At 46.3% G+C, this 16,035-nt stretch overlaps 2 protein-coding genes across 2 annotated transcripts in view; both read right to left on the reverse strand.

Moving 5' to 3' along the window:
- Positions 1 to 4,059, reverse strand: part of LOC126491009 (zinc finger protein 235) — an 11,923-nt gene extending 7,864 nt beyond the window's left edge. The window contains exons 1-3 of the mRNA XM_050126382.1: positions 3,377 to 4,059; positions 2,571 to 2,628; positions 105 to 231 (exon numbers count right to left, since the gene is read on the reverse strand). Of these exons, the coding sequence (XP_049982339.1) occupies positions 105 to 231; positions 2,571 to 2,585 (142 nt within the window). The 5' untranslated portion in view covers positions 2,586 to 2,628; positions 3,377 to 4,059. The remainder of the gene's footprint in view (positions 1 to 104; positions 232 to 2,570; positions 2,629 to 3,376) is intronic.
- LOC126490991 (zinc finger protein 112-like) overlaps positions 3,443 to 16,035 on the reverse strand; it is a 39,389-nt gene continuing 26,796 nt past the window's right edge. Inside the window, exons 3-6 of the mRNA XM_050126360.1 lie at positions 13,084 to 13,210; positions 12,443 to 12,520; positions 9,625 to 11,387; positions 3,443 to 3,784 (exon numbers count right to left, since the gene is read on the reverse strand). Of these exons, the coding sequence (XP_049982317.1) occupies positions 3,443 to 3,784; positions 9,625 to 11,387; positions 12,443 to 12,520; positions 13,084 to 13,210 (2,310 nt within the window). The remainder of the gene's footprint in view (positions 3,785 to 9,624; positions 11,388 to 12,442; positions 12,521 to 13,083; positions 13,211 to 16,035) is intronic.

Raw genomic sequence — 16,035 nt, forward strand, 5'->3', positions numbered from 1 at the left:
GCAAACAAAACACCAGAAATTCACAAAATAAAAAATAAATAAACCTAAGAGAAAAGCAGTGTGAACTTGGGACACTGCAAAGGGACACAGGCCGCCATCCTCACCCACTGACAGAAGGTTCCTGAAGGTCTCCAGCATCACATCACGGTACAGCTTCCTCTGGGCAGCGTCCAGCATCCCCAGCTCCTCCTCACTGAAGACCACAGCCACGTCCCTGAACGTCACTGCCTCCTGTGACAGCAAACACGTACCACCTCAGTTTCACACCCAGCGCCACTAGGACCTGAGCATCTACAGGGGCCTGATCACTCCTTTCCATGGCTACAGAGAGGCTGGGGGCAAACGAGAAAAACACTAGCACCGGGAACACCGGTGCCTTTGTGTAGCGGGGTCGCCGTTAAAGCGGACGCCACAGACTTCCGAGTTAGAGAGCGCAAACCCACGTCAGGAATAATGTGCCGAGTCTGTGCTGGAAACAGCTGGCAATGCCCGGCTTCTCCTGGGCAGCAAGGCTCAGGTGTACTTTCATCCCCTAAATTCAAAATGTCCTGGAACCCATTTTATGAGTGATGGCATCATTTTAAAGTGATTCACGCCGGCAGAACATTATAGAGTTCTGATTCAGAATTCTTTATTTGTAAAGTCTATGCAAGTGTTTCCAAATCCAAGCTTCTACATGTGAAATGTTTCTGTGTCCTGGAGAATATGACAGATGGCACTAAAGTCTGAATCATTCGTGATGTCCTTAGTCCTGTCAATCTAACAGGCTTCTGGAACAGCCAGCAGCTCTGTTCTGTGCTCTCAGGAACATGCCTCTGCCAGCAGCAGCTGCGTTCAGGATCACAGATGCAAGCACGGGCTCTGCAAACCGTAAGGGCCTCAGTTCATGCTCCAAGGCTCCGTGCATCCCTGGCCTGATGAGCCTGGGAATCTGACTTCTCAGTGCCTCAGTTTCCCCCATCTGCGGAGACCACAGAAAGGGCCTACAACCACATATGAAACACACAATATGTGTCCAACAACACTACCATCATTCTCTGTATTCTGCCATTCATGGCCACATAGTGTCCCATAAAGGCTGCATTACACACATATAACTTTTAAAGGACACCACCCATACAAATACAATAAATGTAAATTTTTTAATTAAGTGAAAGTTTTAGAAAACTGCTATTTTTAATCATTTACCAAAGTACCCAAGTTTTTTTTTTTTTTAAGTGTCCTGGTTATGCCAGAATACAAAGAATGAGGGATACTTACTGTCTGCAAATTAACTGGAAAAGCTGCCACTGCTTTTAGCAAAATAAATGCATTTACTCCTTGGAACTGACTATAGGTAGCTGGAGAAGTTGGCTGAACACCATGTAAAATACACTCCTTTGCATTATAATTCCTGTTTAAAAGAACCGAAACATGCCTCAGCCTCCTAGTGCACAATGGTAGGTCATAAATGTACTGAGTTTCCAAGCTGCTGGTGTCACCACCAGAGCACACGACTCACGTGATCCCAGCTTGTCTGTACATGTGTCTGTGTGTCTCTCCTTTCCTCATACCTCCACCTCCCCAGCTGGGTCCACCTCCGAAGCTGTGTAGATGGCAGCAGCCAGATGCTCTCTGACTGTGCGGGATATGAATGCTCAGAATGCCAAATGAGGCGATGAACGTGACCAGTCTTCTGTGTGCACATGTGTACACAAGTATGCATGCGTGTATGTGTAATTATATGTATGACTGTGCACGCGCATGTAAAGGCCAGGAGACAACCTCCAGTGTCCTTCCTCAAGGGCCAGCCACCTTTTCCTGTTTTTGTTCAGGGTCTTTCAGTGGCCTGGAACTTGCCAACTAAAAGACCCTACTTCGTCAAGGTACTACTTCTTCAAGAAGAAGGCCCAACTCTCAATAGCTGTCCTCTGACATCTACATGAATGCCTTGGCATGCTCACATCCACCACCACCCACCCCGGTATTCATACACACACACACACACACACACACACACACACACACAATTAGTAGTACAAAATTTAAAATGAACAAGTTTCATAAACCACACCAATATGGAGAACTCATACATATTTGCAAAATAAAACTGGCAAACCGTAGAAAATGATGTGACTTTTAAAATGTAAGTGAACTTAATTCTTTTTTAATGTATGTGTATGTTATGCGGCTATGTGTGTGTGTACATGTGTGTGCAGATGCCCTGAGAGGCCGGAAGAGGACATTGGATCCCCTGGAGTTGGAGTTACCGGCACTTGTGAGTTATCAGAAGTGTGTGCACTGGGAGCCAAACACCCCCTGGAAGAACAGCTTAACTGCTGAGCCATCTCTCCAGCACACTTTTTCTATTTCAAAATTTATTCTTTTACAAATTTCATGTGCACAACACACTTTGAGCCACATGCCCCCCATTATCCTTTTTTACCACCCCCCCACACACACACACACAACTTTCTTCTTAGCAACACCTCCTCACACTTTCCCACAGTTCATAGCGCTTGCCCAGCGTACAGGGGTCATGTTTTCAATCCCTAGCCCTGAGCAGAGTGAAGGAAGCCCATTCAATTTACCTTTAACTTGGTCATTGTTCTCTTCTCCCTGGGACAAGGCAGGGCTCTGGGACGCAGGCTGGAGGAGGAAGGGTTTTGAAAGAGTATCGTTAGCACAGTCAGTCCAGCGACTTCCTCAGCTTCTCCATCGGCCCCAAGCGCTGCCATTCCACGTCTGTGCGCTTCAGCCTGGCTTTCCTACCTATTTCGCACTAACCTGCAGAGTAAACTCCAGGATACCAAGCCACCCGTGCACCACCTCACTCCCCGCAAAGGGTGAGCAAAGTCCGCATCCTATTCCCTGCAGCTTCAGGGCTGCAGCAGACACTCTTAACTTCACAAAGCTGCTCGCAACTCTGATGAAAGACGTGTTGTGAGTGAGTGACCATCAAACTCACAAGGGTCTGTTCACTGTGATCAGCTATCTTAATATAATTGTTTCCATCCGTAGGAGTTAAACTGTCCCCTCCCCCGTCTCTCGTTCTAAAAGATTTAATTACTAGTAAACGTTGCTCATCTCCAAAAGCCTCCACAAAGTCTCTTCTCCCACGTGCATGAAGATAATGACCAATAAACACCTCAAACCCTCTCTAAAGAAAAGGGCGTTTGGATCGGTGAGATGGCACAGCGGGCAGAGGTGACTGCCGCTGAGCCTGACCGCCTGAGTTCAATTCTCTGGACCCCACATGGAGGAAGGAGAGACTCGATTCTCACAAGTTGTCTTCTGACCTTCTCCATACACACAAGCTGTGGCAGGTCCCCTCTCTAAGTAAATAAATAAATAAATAACCGCAGAAATATTGCATTTCAAAAACAGAATTGCATACCACTTAAGGCTTCAGGACGCTGGCCATCTGTCATCACAGCTCCTCTTGCCAGGCTCCCAGGGGAAGCTAGACTCTCCTGTGGGCTCCCAGCAGCTGAGATGGATCCAGAAATCCAGGGCAGCGCCGCCTCAGGTAGAGTCCAGAGTGAGAGGACCCAGCCGCGGCCGCCCCGTTCCCGCCCAGGTCGCAGGCTCGGTCCCTGCGGGAAAGACTCCGGTAGCACGAACACACACGATGGGCCACGGGACGCTCCAGGATCTCCCTCCTTAGAACCACTGCCAGGTAGCCTCGCCTAGCAGAAGCGGAAGCGACCCCCGACTGCCGCTGGTACCAGAACCACAATTCCCAGAATGCCTCAGTGGAAGCGCCTAGCTCTGATGCCTCTCTAGCACCGCATTCCCCAGAACCCTAAAGCGTCCATAAGCTTCAAGCTATTCTAACCAGAGTGCACTCAGCAGAAATCGGTTTTCAGGAGCGTGTTCTCAGGACTGCTTTTCGTTTTGTACATTTCTGAAATGCCATTAAAGACAACTGTGGATACTTTTAAAAAACTGGTGTACTATATTATATTGCATTACAAGGGTTTTTTTTGGTTTGGGGATTTTTGTTTGTTTGTTTTTTGAAACAGGTTTCTCTGTAGCTTTGGAGCCAGCCCTGGAACTCACTCTGTAGACCAGGCTGCATCAAACTCACGGACAGCCATACCCGTTAACCCCCCCCCCCCCCCCCCCCCCCCCCCCCCCCCCCCCCCCGCCCCCCCCCCCCCCCCCCCCCCCCCCCCCCGCCCCGTGCTGTGCACTACCACCGTCTAGCTGCATTACAAAAGTTTAAAGCTTAAACTGCACAGATGTGGGAACTTGGCTCAGCAGCAGAGTCAGAGCCCCTGCTTAGAAACCCTCAGTGGGGAATGGGGGTGGTCTCAACGGTAGAGCCCCTGCCCGGAATCCCCCAGTGAGGGGCTGGAGTGTGCCTCAGTGGTAGAGCCCCTGCCTAGAATCCCCCAGAGAGGGGCTGGGGTATGACTCTGTGCTTCGTCATTGATGGCTTCTTAAAACGGGGTGCTATGACTGAGATTTGGGGATAGAATGACATCTGCTACTCCCCAAAATATATTCAAGGGTGGGGACACCAAGGAGTCTACTTATGACTTTGCTGAGACAGCTTATAGCTGGAACCCACTCTAACAACAAGATTTTGTGTGCTTTAAGGCTTTAGGATTTAATAGGAAAAGATAAACTAATATATTTTTTTAAAATTCAAATCCGTATACATGGGATTGATGGTTCCATGGTTAAGAATTCATTTTGCTCTTACAGAGGACCCAAGTTTGGTTTCCAGCACCCACACTGGGCAGCCCCCAAACACGTGACTCTAGTTACAAGGGACCCAATGCCCTCTCACCTCCCTTCTAAAGCAACTGTACACACAAGGAATAAATCTTAATAAATATTAAAATTAATATAATCGTATGTTGTATGCAAAGCTCTCTCAGGGCTGGAAAGATGGCTCGACAGTTAAGAGCAATGGCTGCTCACCCAGTGAACAGAATTCAGTTCCCAGCATCTACATGATGGCTCACAACGGTCAAGAACCCAGTCCCAGAGGATGCAATGTCCTCTTCTGGTATCCACAGCGCCCCATGCACATAGAATGCACAGACAAAGCATTGAGGGCTGGACTGATTAATCCAGGGCTTTCTCTGAGGCCCCAGTGAAAACACAAAAGGAACCTACTTCTGTGACCTTGCTCAGGAGTGGAATTGACAGGGCTGGTCTAGAGCTGAGGCCTGGGCCTCAAAGGTCCTGGGAACTTGGCTTTCCCCATGAAGACGCTGGAGTTATCAGTCCCTCGGCTGCTGCGCGCTCATCTGGAATGCGCTTAAGGTACTATGCCCCTCCCCCGTGCAGCACTGCTTGATGAGCCCCGTTAGCACTGTCCCATCTTCCCTCCAGAAATAATATATAAAGTGTACTTCCTCCTCTTTTTCTTCTTTTGTTTGTTTGAGATAGGATTTCTATGTGTAACTCTGGCTGTCCTGGAATTTGCTGTGTAGACCAGGCTGGCCTCGAACTCACAGGGATCTGCCAGCTAACATTAAAGGCTTGCGTCACCACACCGGGTGGTTGGGCTTTTTTTTTTTTTTAAAGATAGGTTCTCCTTTAAGTTCAGGCTGGACTAGAAAGTCATTGTCTACCTCCAGACTTGTGTCCCTTCTGTAGATTCTGTACCTTGGATTCCTGATTATGCTGGCCCCCATTTCTTCAAAGCATATGCCCCATGATGCCACACCCTGATGTTCTGTTCGTGTCCTGCGTGAGTATTGAACCTAGGTGAGGTCTTTCACTAGCCTTTATCCCTCGGATACCTTTTAATTTCCTCTCTTCTCTCTTTCCCTCTTCTTTCTCCCATGGGCCTCCAATCATCCAAACATTAGACTCCACACTATTCTACTTTTGGATGCTTATTTTTTTCACATTTTGGGGGTTTAACTTTAAAAAAAAACAAAAGATAAGATGTCTTGTAGCCCAGGATAGTCTCAAACTTCTTCTGTAATTGATAAAAAGTCTGAACTCCTAATCCTTCTGACTCCACTGCTCAAATTCTGGGATTACAGGCATGCACCTCCATGCCAGGCTCATGGATATTTATTTTATTAAATATCCATCATGGGATATTTTTATTGACCTACAGTCAAGTTCTCTGTTACTTTTCAAGCTATGTTATGCATATATATAGATATATTGGTTTTTCGAGATAGGGTTTCTCTATAGCTTTGGAGCCTGTCCTGGCACTAGCTCTTGTAGACCAGGCTGGCCCCAAACTCACAGAGATCTGCCTGCCTCTGCCTCTCAAGTGCTGGGACTAAAGGTGTGTGCCACCACCGCCCAGCTGTGCATAATTTTTGTAGTTGATGAGACAGAGTATCACAAGTTGGCCTCAAATTCACAATTTTCCTGCCTACACCAGCTAATGGTGTGTGCACCGCCATGTCAGATTCGGAAACATTCTTTACAAGCTTTCTGTCTGGAAATCTCCCTGCCGCCTCTATCAACTTGCATGGAAGCCTATCTGCTTATGGGTGATAACATCTGCCTTTTCCTAGACCCATGGTCATAACGATCAAGCCAAGGCTATGCTCACAAGTTTGAGGCAAGCCTGGGCAATGTGAGTCCCCCAAAACCCCTGAACTTGGTCTTCTCTAACTGTCATTGTAGTGCTTAGTCTGCTGTCTCCTAGTAAAGGGAAAGGCTGCACAGCACAGGACAGCAACAGGCATGGAAGGAGTGGTGTTATGCCTGGAATTGAGTGCACCTGCTTTGCCAGAATATTACAGCAGAACATCGAACGGATCTGGCCAGGAGTTTGGCTGGAATAGGGTCACTCTCTTGAAGTGGTTGTCTCAACGGTATCACGGGGCCAACTTAGTGTTGCTTCGAGCTTACGGTCAGAGTGGGAGTGATGGGGGACTTTTTCAAGTGTCCCTGCTGTTCGCTCAGCTTTTGGCCATCCCTGTGTATATGTACCACAAAAGATTCTCTACCCAAAGTTTCCCTTTTTCCAAGATAACCTGCCATTGCTTGGAACATTGTTGTCTGAAGATCCAGGGATATCCCTTGCTGCCTCTTTAGTCTTTTCTGACTGAGGTCTACAGAGGTCTCTTCAGCCACACATTGCTGAGACAGAGTTCTTACCTTATTATTCTGTCATCTTGTGAGCAACTTAAAGACAAGAGTTTGCATGGAGAAGCCAGGCGACAGCAGAGCACGCCTTTAATCAACTAGCACTTAAACTCAGGAGACAGACACAGGCAGTCTCTGAGTTCAAGGCCAGCCTGGTCTGCAGAGTGCGTTCCAGGACATCCAAGGCCACACAGAGAAACTTTGTCTTGAGAAAGAAAAAAATTAAATTAAGGAAAAAAGTTTGCAGGAAGGGTTTCGTGTGAGAGAACCTAGGAAGCAACAGAAAGGCCAGTGCCTGAACCAGGTCCGCACCTCACCTCTCTTATTGCTACATTTGTACATACTGACAAATACTGTTCCTAGTCCAAACAGCTCTGAATTTTCTCTTCCTTGGAATTCAGAGGATCCTGGTTGATAAAGCCACCATGGGCTTGCATAATCTTCCCTTGGAAGTAGTGGTTGACAAAGGGATGAATGGGGGAATGAGAGATGGCTCAGCAGTTAAGATCACTTGCTGCTCTTCTAGAAGACCAGAGTTCATCTCCTAGCACAACCATCTGTAACCCCAGTTCTGGAAGAACCAAATCCTCTTATGCCCTTCATGGGCACTGCATTCATGCGCACTAATACATAACACACATGTGCTCACGCACACACAACCAGCCCTAACAGTGAACCATAAAGAGGAAGACCTTATTTAAAGAATACTGCACCTGTCTGCTTAGGACAGAGATAGGGGTGCTCAGCAAACTGCTGTTATTTAATGAGACTATTGTTTGAGGTCCTACATTTTAAATGACAGTCACTTATTTGCAGTCCCTTCTAATCCATTTTGAAATACATTTTCAAATGTGGTATCTTTGCATATTTTTACTCATAGAGCAAAAATCATTGAGTGACTATTTTGAGTTAGGAAAAATCATGGTTGCTGTGGAATAATATTTTTGTGTACTATGAATATGTATTACTCTCGTTAGCTAATAAAAAAGCTGATTGGCCAATAGCCAGGTAGGAAGAGACTGAGCACAAGAGCCAGGTTAGGAGAATTCTGGGAAAAGGAAGGGTGGAGTCAGAGAGTCACCAGCAAACACAGAGAAGCAAGGTGAGGATGCTGTGTAGTGATATTTTGTTTGTCCTCTAGCAATAAAACTTGTCTAGAGATCAGAGTGCAGAACTATCCACTAGTTAATCAGAGAGGCCAGGCAGTGGTGGCATACACCTTCAATTCCAGCACCAGGGAGGAGGAAACAGGAAATGATATGGCTGGGGAGAGGAGGTGATAAGGCAGGGTGAAGACAAGAGCTTAGTCCTTTTGGGACTGAGAAGTTGGCAAGGTGCGGGATGGCTGTGGTTTGCTCCTTTGTCTCTCTGATCTTTCAGCATTTACCCCAAAATCTGACTCCAGGTTTTATTAAGATCAATTAGAATTCTTACTATAATGCTATACTGAGAAAAGGTACCAAGTTATGTGGATAAACATAGATAAGTACTATGGATTAGTTTAAATATAAGAGTTATCTAGTAATAAGCCTGAGCTATTGGCTGAGCATTTGTAATTTATATAAGCCTCTGAGTGATTATTTGGGACCAGGCAGTCGGGGGGAAAAATTCGACTACACATGGTTTCATTTATTTACTTATTTTTCTGTATATGAGTGTTTTGCCTGAACATATGTCTGGGCCCGATATAGGTGTCAGATATCTGCCATGCGGTCTTCAAAAGCAGCCAGTGCTCATCATGGCAGAGCCACCTCTCCAATCATGCTCTTGAAACCCTGGCAATGGACAAAAACTCTGTCATCAAGTTTCTGTTCTGGTGGACATGGACATCATATTTTTGTTAATTTCTGCTGACATGCAGGTTGGAAAGTTCTTGATCCTCTGCAATAGCTTGTTGAGACTTCAGCAAGCTCTCAGTAGGGCTCTATTCCATGTTGTTTCCCAACCACCCTGGCATTCATGTTGGGTACAAAGACTACATTTTAATTAACAAAACAGAACAGCATTTGACAGGCCTTCATTTCTGCATAGGTTCTCAGAAGTCTCGCCATTCCTGTACTCTTCCCCCCTACAGAAATAATTATCACTGCTATGGACTCTTTGATGGATCAGAAGGCCTGAGCTCCACCGAAAACCCTTACCACACACATCGCACGTGTAGGGTTTCTCTCCTGTATGAAGTCATTGATGAGCTTGAAGATTTGACCTCTGGCTGAAGCCTTTCCCACACACCTCACAGATGTATGGCTTCTCCCCAGTGTGGACTCTGTGATGGGCCTGGAGACTGGAATACCCACTGAAGCCTTTACCACACTGTTCACATTTGTAGGGTCTATCTTCTGTGTGGATCCTCTGATGTGCTTGGAGACGGGAACTCTCACTAAATCCCTTCATGCACATATCACACTTGTATGGTTTTCCCCCTGTGTGGACCCTGCGGTGTGCTTAGAGGCGGAAACTCTGGCTGAAGCCCTTCCCACACATCTCACACTTACATGGTTTCATTCTGGTATGGACTCTCTGGTGACCTTGTAGATATGCTCTCTGACTGAAGCCCTTCCCACACACCTCACATATATATGGTCTCTCTCCAGAGTGAATGCTCTGGTGGCTTTGAAGGTATGATTTCTGACTGAATTCCTTCCCACACTCAACACACTGGTAAGGCTTCTCTCCCGTATGGACTCTCTCATGGGCCAGGAGAGTTGAGGCCTTATTGAAGCCTTTGCCACACTCTCTACATTTATAGGGCTTTTCTCCTGTGTGAACCCACTGATGAATTTGAAGATTAAAGCTCCATCTGAAGCCCTTCCCACACTGCTCACACTTGTATGGTTTCTCTCCAGTGTGAACTCTCCGGTGGGAGTGTAGGTAGGCACTCTGACTGAAGCTCTTCCCACACGCCTTACACTGATATGGTTTCTCTCCTGTGTGGACTCTCTGGTGAATGGTAAGAACCCATCTGTCACTGAAGCCTTTCCCACAGGTGTTGCATTTGTGTGGCTTAGGTTTCTGCTGATCTTGGGGGCTAGAACTCCACTTACAGCCATTCCCACACTCTTTATAAGTAGGTTTCTCAAGGAAGTCAAGTTGTTGATGGCTTGGAATACACAATTTTTGATCAAAGCTTGTACTGCATAAATGTTTATGTGGTTGTTCCCTGGGGTACACTGCTGAAAAGTCCTGGAAATGTGGGGGCAGACTGAAGTGGTCACCACACTCAGAGTTATAGACAGTCTCTGCCATGTTAACTTTGTGCTCAGTGTTAAAATTTGAGCAATGTGTGAAATCTTTTCTACACACCACACCTGGATGTAGTTTTTCTTCACCGTGGATGTCCTGATTAGCTTGAAGATACAAACTCTGACTAGAAACATTCCCATTCGCCTCATACTTGTTGGGCTCTTCCCTAGTGTGGACCATAAAATTACTATTATAGTGTAAACAACAAGGCAAAGCTTTCTCAGGGATGCCGCTCTTCTGGGAGGTGTCGCCCGGGTGGACACTTCCACAAGGGTTGAGAGGGTAGGCATGATGGGCGTTCTCACTGCCCTGGCACAGCATTTGCTCTGTACACAGTCTCAGAGGGGACCACAGAAGAGAACTCTCAGCCGTACCTTCATCTCCTGTTTCCACACTCTGATGGAAGTGAAGAGCTGACCTGTCCTGACAGCCCTCACCATGTGAACTGCATGGACAGTGCTTCCCTCTTGAGTTCAACTGCTGATGTGTGTGAGAGCCAGGCTCAATGTTGTCACCATGGCCACAGGCTTTTCTTAACTTACTACATGGGCAGGGCACCGGCCCTAATTTAATGAAGTCCTGCTTAAGTGAAGATACCTTCATGGTCTCTTCTCTGAGGTCATGGAAACTACAGCTTTCCCCCTTTCTGTGTAACCCCTCACTGTCACTGTGGTATGAGAACCAACTGACGCTGTCACATCCATGGAATTGAAGTCTCATGGGCATTTGCTGACCTTTCCATTGGCGATTACACGACCCACTGAGATGTGATTCCTGCCAAGACTGCTGGGCTCTCAGTGAAGGAAACTCTTGACTTCTCAGAGAGGCAGAGTCATCATCTACAGGAGGCAACACGTAGTTCCCATCCTCAGAAATCTGAACCAGCCGCCCTGCGCACACCAGGAAGGAAGAATCTCCCTGGTTCTGAGACTCAGTGTTGCTCTTTAGACATCTTTTCATGGAATCCTGATCCCTGGGTAACAAGCCTGCACCCTGTGGCCAGGTCTGACAGGAGGAGAGCTCTCTGGGACAAAGGGAGCTTAACTCCATGTCTTCATCATTCTCCACAGCACGTCCACCCTGGCTTCCTATAGGATGAGAATCCAGACAAACACACAAGTGAACACCTTACTGAGAGATGCTGGTGTGTAACACGTGGCTCACATCAGGAGACAGAAAGGCCACACTGATTCTGTGGAGACTGACAAAACACTTGACACACACAGGAAACACAAACCCAGGGCTCTGTGGGGGCCTCAGATGTGGGTTTTCTGCAGGGCAATAGTGGAGCAACCTTTAATCCCAGCACTCAGGAGATAGAGATAGGCAGGTCTCTGTGAGTTCAAGGCCAGCCTGCTTTACAGAGTGAGTTCCAGGACAGCCAAAGCTATACAGAGAAACCCTGTCTCCAAATAAAAACAAAAACAACATGAGTTTTCCTCATTCTTTTTTGTTCGTTTTGTTTGTTGGGTTTTGTTTTGTTTTTTGTTTTGTTTTTCAAGACAGGGTTTCTCTGTGTAACAGCCTTAGCTCTCCTGGAACTAACTCTGTAGACTAGGCTGATCTCGAACTCACAGATATGGGTTTTCTTAACAAAATCAGGGTATTAAACGTGGCCCCATTCAAAAGGTCTAGTGAACTCTAAGCATGTCATTGTGGTTTATCATGGGCTGTTAGATGATCCAGTAAAGAAAACAAAAGGGGATGTTCCCAAAGTAGAAAAATGTCAGTTTTTGTCTCTCTCTTGACTCTATGTGTCTGGGCACTCTCACTTTTTGTGTGTGTATGTGTGTGGTCTCTGTGTGTGTGCATGTGTGTGTGTGTGTGTACATGTCTGTGTGTGCTCTATATCTGCGTGTGTGCACACATGTGCTCTACCCATGGTATGATCTGAGGGAGTCAGTTTACTCCCTCCTAACATCACAAAGGTTCTAGGGATGGAACTTGGGTCTCCAACTTGGGGGCAAGCACCCTTACTCAAGGAGCCATCTGAGCAGCCCTGCTCTAAGCACTTTAAAAGCCATTATGCTATTTGTGAAGTGGGGACCAGTGGAGAGTTAAGGAGAGAAATGCTATTCTCTGCCCTGTTAGGGAAAGCACTCCTGCCACTGGTCCAGCAGCATCCCCCCCCCCGAGATCTCACCTCCTTGGGCCTCCACCACGCAGAGCTCCTCTAAATTCTGCAGCTGGGCTATCAGACCCAGTGTAAAGGGCTGGGGTGCTATGTGGAAAAAGACAGAAAAACAAAAGTTTGATGATGTCTACTTTGTCAAAACTAGATCTATAGAAAAAGAGTGGGTATGAAGGTATATGTCTATCATACCTGTATCTGGGGGAGAGGCAGGTAGATCAGAGGTTCAAGCCCACCCTCAGCTATACAGCAAGTTTGAGAACAGTCTAGCTTGGCCTATAGAGAGAGGTGTTGTTTACTGGATTGCCCCTTACACAGCTCAGAGCCACCTGGCAGAGCTGGCACCACCCACAGTGGGCTAGGCCATGATCATAGGAATAATCAATCAAAAAAATCCACACAGACTTGCCCACAGGACAACCTGGCAGAAGCATTTTCTCAAGTGAGGCTCCTCTTCCCAGAAGACTCTAGCTTGTGTCAAGTTAATAAAACCAAGCAGGCTCCCATATAGAGCTCAAAGGACAGATGGACGGAGCCATGAGAAACCTGTGCTTCCAGTTAGACAACCAAGCCCAGACAACAACTCCAGCAGTTCCCAGGCTCCCAGTACTGGTCCCAGTCGCTCATCCGGGAAACCCAGACCCCATCCTCACCCACTGAGAGCAGCATCCTGAAGGTCTCCAGCATCACATCACGGTACAGCTTCCTCTGGGCAGCGTCCAGCAGCCCCAGCTCCTCCTCGCTGAAGAACACAGCCACGTCCCTGAACGTCACCATATCCTGGGACAGCAAACACATGCGAGTTATAACTACAGAAGAGGTGAGGCTGAGATGTGGAGGGAGGACATTGTGGGACTCAGAGCCTCTCAGCTGGAAGTATCGGTCTCTGCCTGCCTTCCATCTGCTGGGTCCACCCATCATGAGGGCTGCAAAGAAATCCTCATATTTGTGTGTGCTTGTATACATATGTGGTGCATGTGTGGATGTGTGCATGCATGTGGATGCACAATGTATGTGAGTCTGTATGTGCATATGTCTATACTTGTCCAAATGCACATGGAGGCCGGAAGCTCACACTGGTGTCTTTCTCCGTTTCTCTGCATCTTGTAGTGATATTTTGTTTATGTTTACAAAGCTTGCCTGAAGATCAGAGTATAGTGCTAAATCACAAGAAGTCAGGGAGTGGTGGCTCACACCTTTAATTCCAGCACTTGAGAGACAGAGGCAGAGGGATCTCTGTTAGTTAAAGATCACCCTGGGCTACACACGACTGAATCAGTCTAAAAGAGAAACAGAGCTAAAGAGAAGGTGACCCCAGCACTTGAAATCCGTTACTTTTAATCCCAGCACTCGGGAGAAAGAGGCAAGTGGATCTCTGTGTGTTCGAGGTCAGTCTGATCTACAGAGCCAGTTCCAGGACAGACTCCAAAATTACACAGAGAACCTGTTTTGAAAAACCAAAAAAAGAAAAAAAAATCCTGCTTCATAGAAAAGACTGTCGAATATTCTAGACCTGTAGGCCAAAGATGGACGCCCCAGTGTTGCAGAGGAACCTGGGGTGACTGTGCAGGCAGACAACTGTTTTTGTCAATTCTCACACTTTTTGGAATTAATTTGCTCATACTTCCTGCTTACTCAGTTAATACTATCTCCTTCTCGGGTATCTGAGGGAGTTGAAGACCAGAGAGTTACAGTTAGAGTTTTGCTTGTTTACCAGACTCAGAAAAGAAATCCATTAAAGAGGAACAAAGTGTATAAGGTTGGAAGATATCAAAAGATAGTTTTGAGTGGTAACGCAAATTAGGATAGAAAGTGAATTAGGTACAACACTTTGGACCCACGATAGGCTAGATAATGTAGTATTTTCTCTGAATTTGTCAAATACAAATGGACTAGACATTTGTTGATGTATTTCTTGCCTGTATGTATATATTGTATATAGCTATTGCACTTATTGTATATAGTTTTTCTTATATTAGTTATAGCCTTCTATTTTAATTTAGACAGAAGGGAGAAATGAAGTAAAGCTTCATTTATATTTTGACAAATAAAGCTTGCCTGAACATCAGAGTGCAAAGTCACAAGAGGCCAGGCAGTGGTAGCACACATCTAATTCCAGCAAGTAGAGACAGAGGCAGACAGATCTCTGCTAGTTCAAGGCCACACTGAGCTACACAAGCTGTTTTTCTTTGGTCTAAAAAGAAAACAGAGCTCACAGAAAAGTGATCTCAGCACTTGGGATCCCACACCTTTAATCCTAGCACTAGGGAAGTGGATACAGGAGTGCTATGTACAGAAAGAGAGAGAAATATAAGACAGGAGGAGACAAGAGCTCAGGGCAGTCTGAGGTGTCAGGGAGACAGATGGAGTCTGGAGATGCAGTACAAGGACAGGATTGCCCCGTAGGTCTGATCTCTGATAGATCAGAACTCTCTAGTGGCTGGCCTCTCTGCTTCTGTGAGCTTCAGCATTAACCTCTACATCTATCCAACTCTGGATTTTTATAACTAAGATGTACTAGAACTCAGACTACAGCATCTGAAGAAAAACTATGACTTTGTTATTTTGTGCGCACGTGTGAGTGTGTCTCATGACAAGCACATGGCATGGCACATATACAGAGGTCTTCCAGGAGTTGGTCCTGGTCTTCAACCTCGCAGAAACACAGAGGAGGGTCCATTCTCTCTTGCTGTACCTGCTGTACTGTTTATTCCAGGTTAGCTATGCTACCAGCTTCAAGCTGGTTCTCCTGTTCCCTCCATAGTGGGAATACAGCTGTGCACCACATCTGGCTTTTTATGAAGATTTCAAGGATTGAACTCAGGTCATCAGGATTGCATGAGCCATCTCCCCAACCCCTTCCACACTGCTTTATAACAGTTTGTTATCATTGACTCTGGACCTCACCGTTTAAATCAATCCAGTAATAATTATTCTCTTGTCACATATTAACTATATCTTTTCAAAATGTTATTTCTTATTTATCTGTGTGTTGTGGTGTGTGTGTGTGTGTGTGTGTGTGTGTGTGTGTGTGTGTGTGTATTGAAAGGGGGACGTAGCTGAGTGGGGAAGAGGGGACAAGTGTGAGAGATGTAAGCAGAAACGTGAAGGTATGCAACTATGTGCAGAATGTGTGGAGAATACAATTCCACGAGAATGGATGTAACGATGTGTAGAGGTCTATGGCTGTGCAGTAGGGGAGCTGCACATATGCAAAGCATGTAACTGCTGAGACAGAGAGCTTCTCAGAGAGGGTTTTTAAGATGACGTAAAAGAGAAAGTTACCATCAGAAAGCATGTCTGTTTCCTTATTTTCCCCTCAGATAGAAAAGGTCTAGCCCTCGCCTCATTCATGAATATTTCGCATACCCTGGGTACAGCCTAAATACTCCAGCCACTGATAACAGATGATGGGGCTAGCCCAGGCTACAGAGTAAAATCTTAGCTCAAAAAAAAAAAAGGAAGAAAAGAACATTAACCTCTCCGACACACAAAGGGGAGGCTCCGATTGGACAGATGAGAGCTATGACGGCAGCTCAGTAGGTAAAGGCACTTCCTTGTCCAAAGCTTGACGACCTACGTTCAATCGCAAACCCACATGGTGG

This window comes from Alexandromys fortis, unplaced genomic scaffold, assembly GCF_014885135.2.
Source record: "Alexandromys fortis isolate MF-2015 unplaced genomic scaffold, M_Fortis_MF-2015_v1.1 scaffold_240, whole genome shotgun sequence".
Taxonomy (NCBI): domain Eukaryota; kingdom Metazoa; phylum Chordata; class Mammalia; order Rodentia; family Cricetidae; genus Alexandromys; species Alexandromys fortis.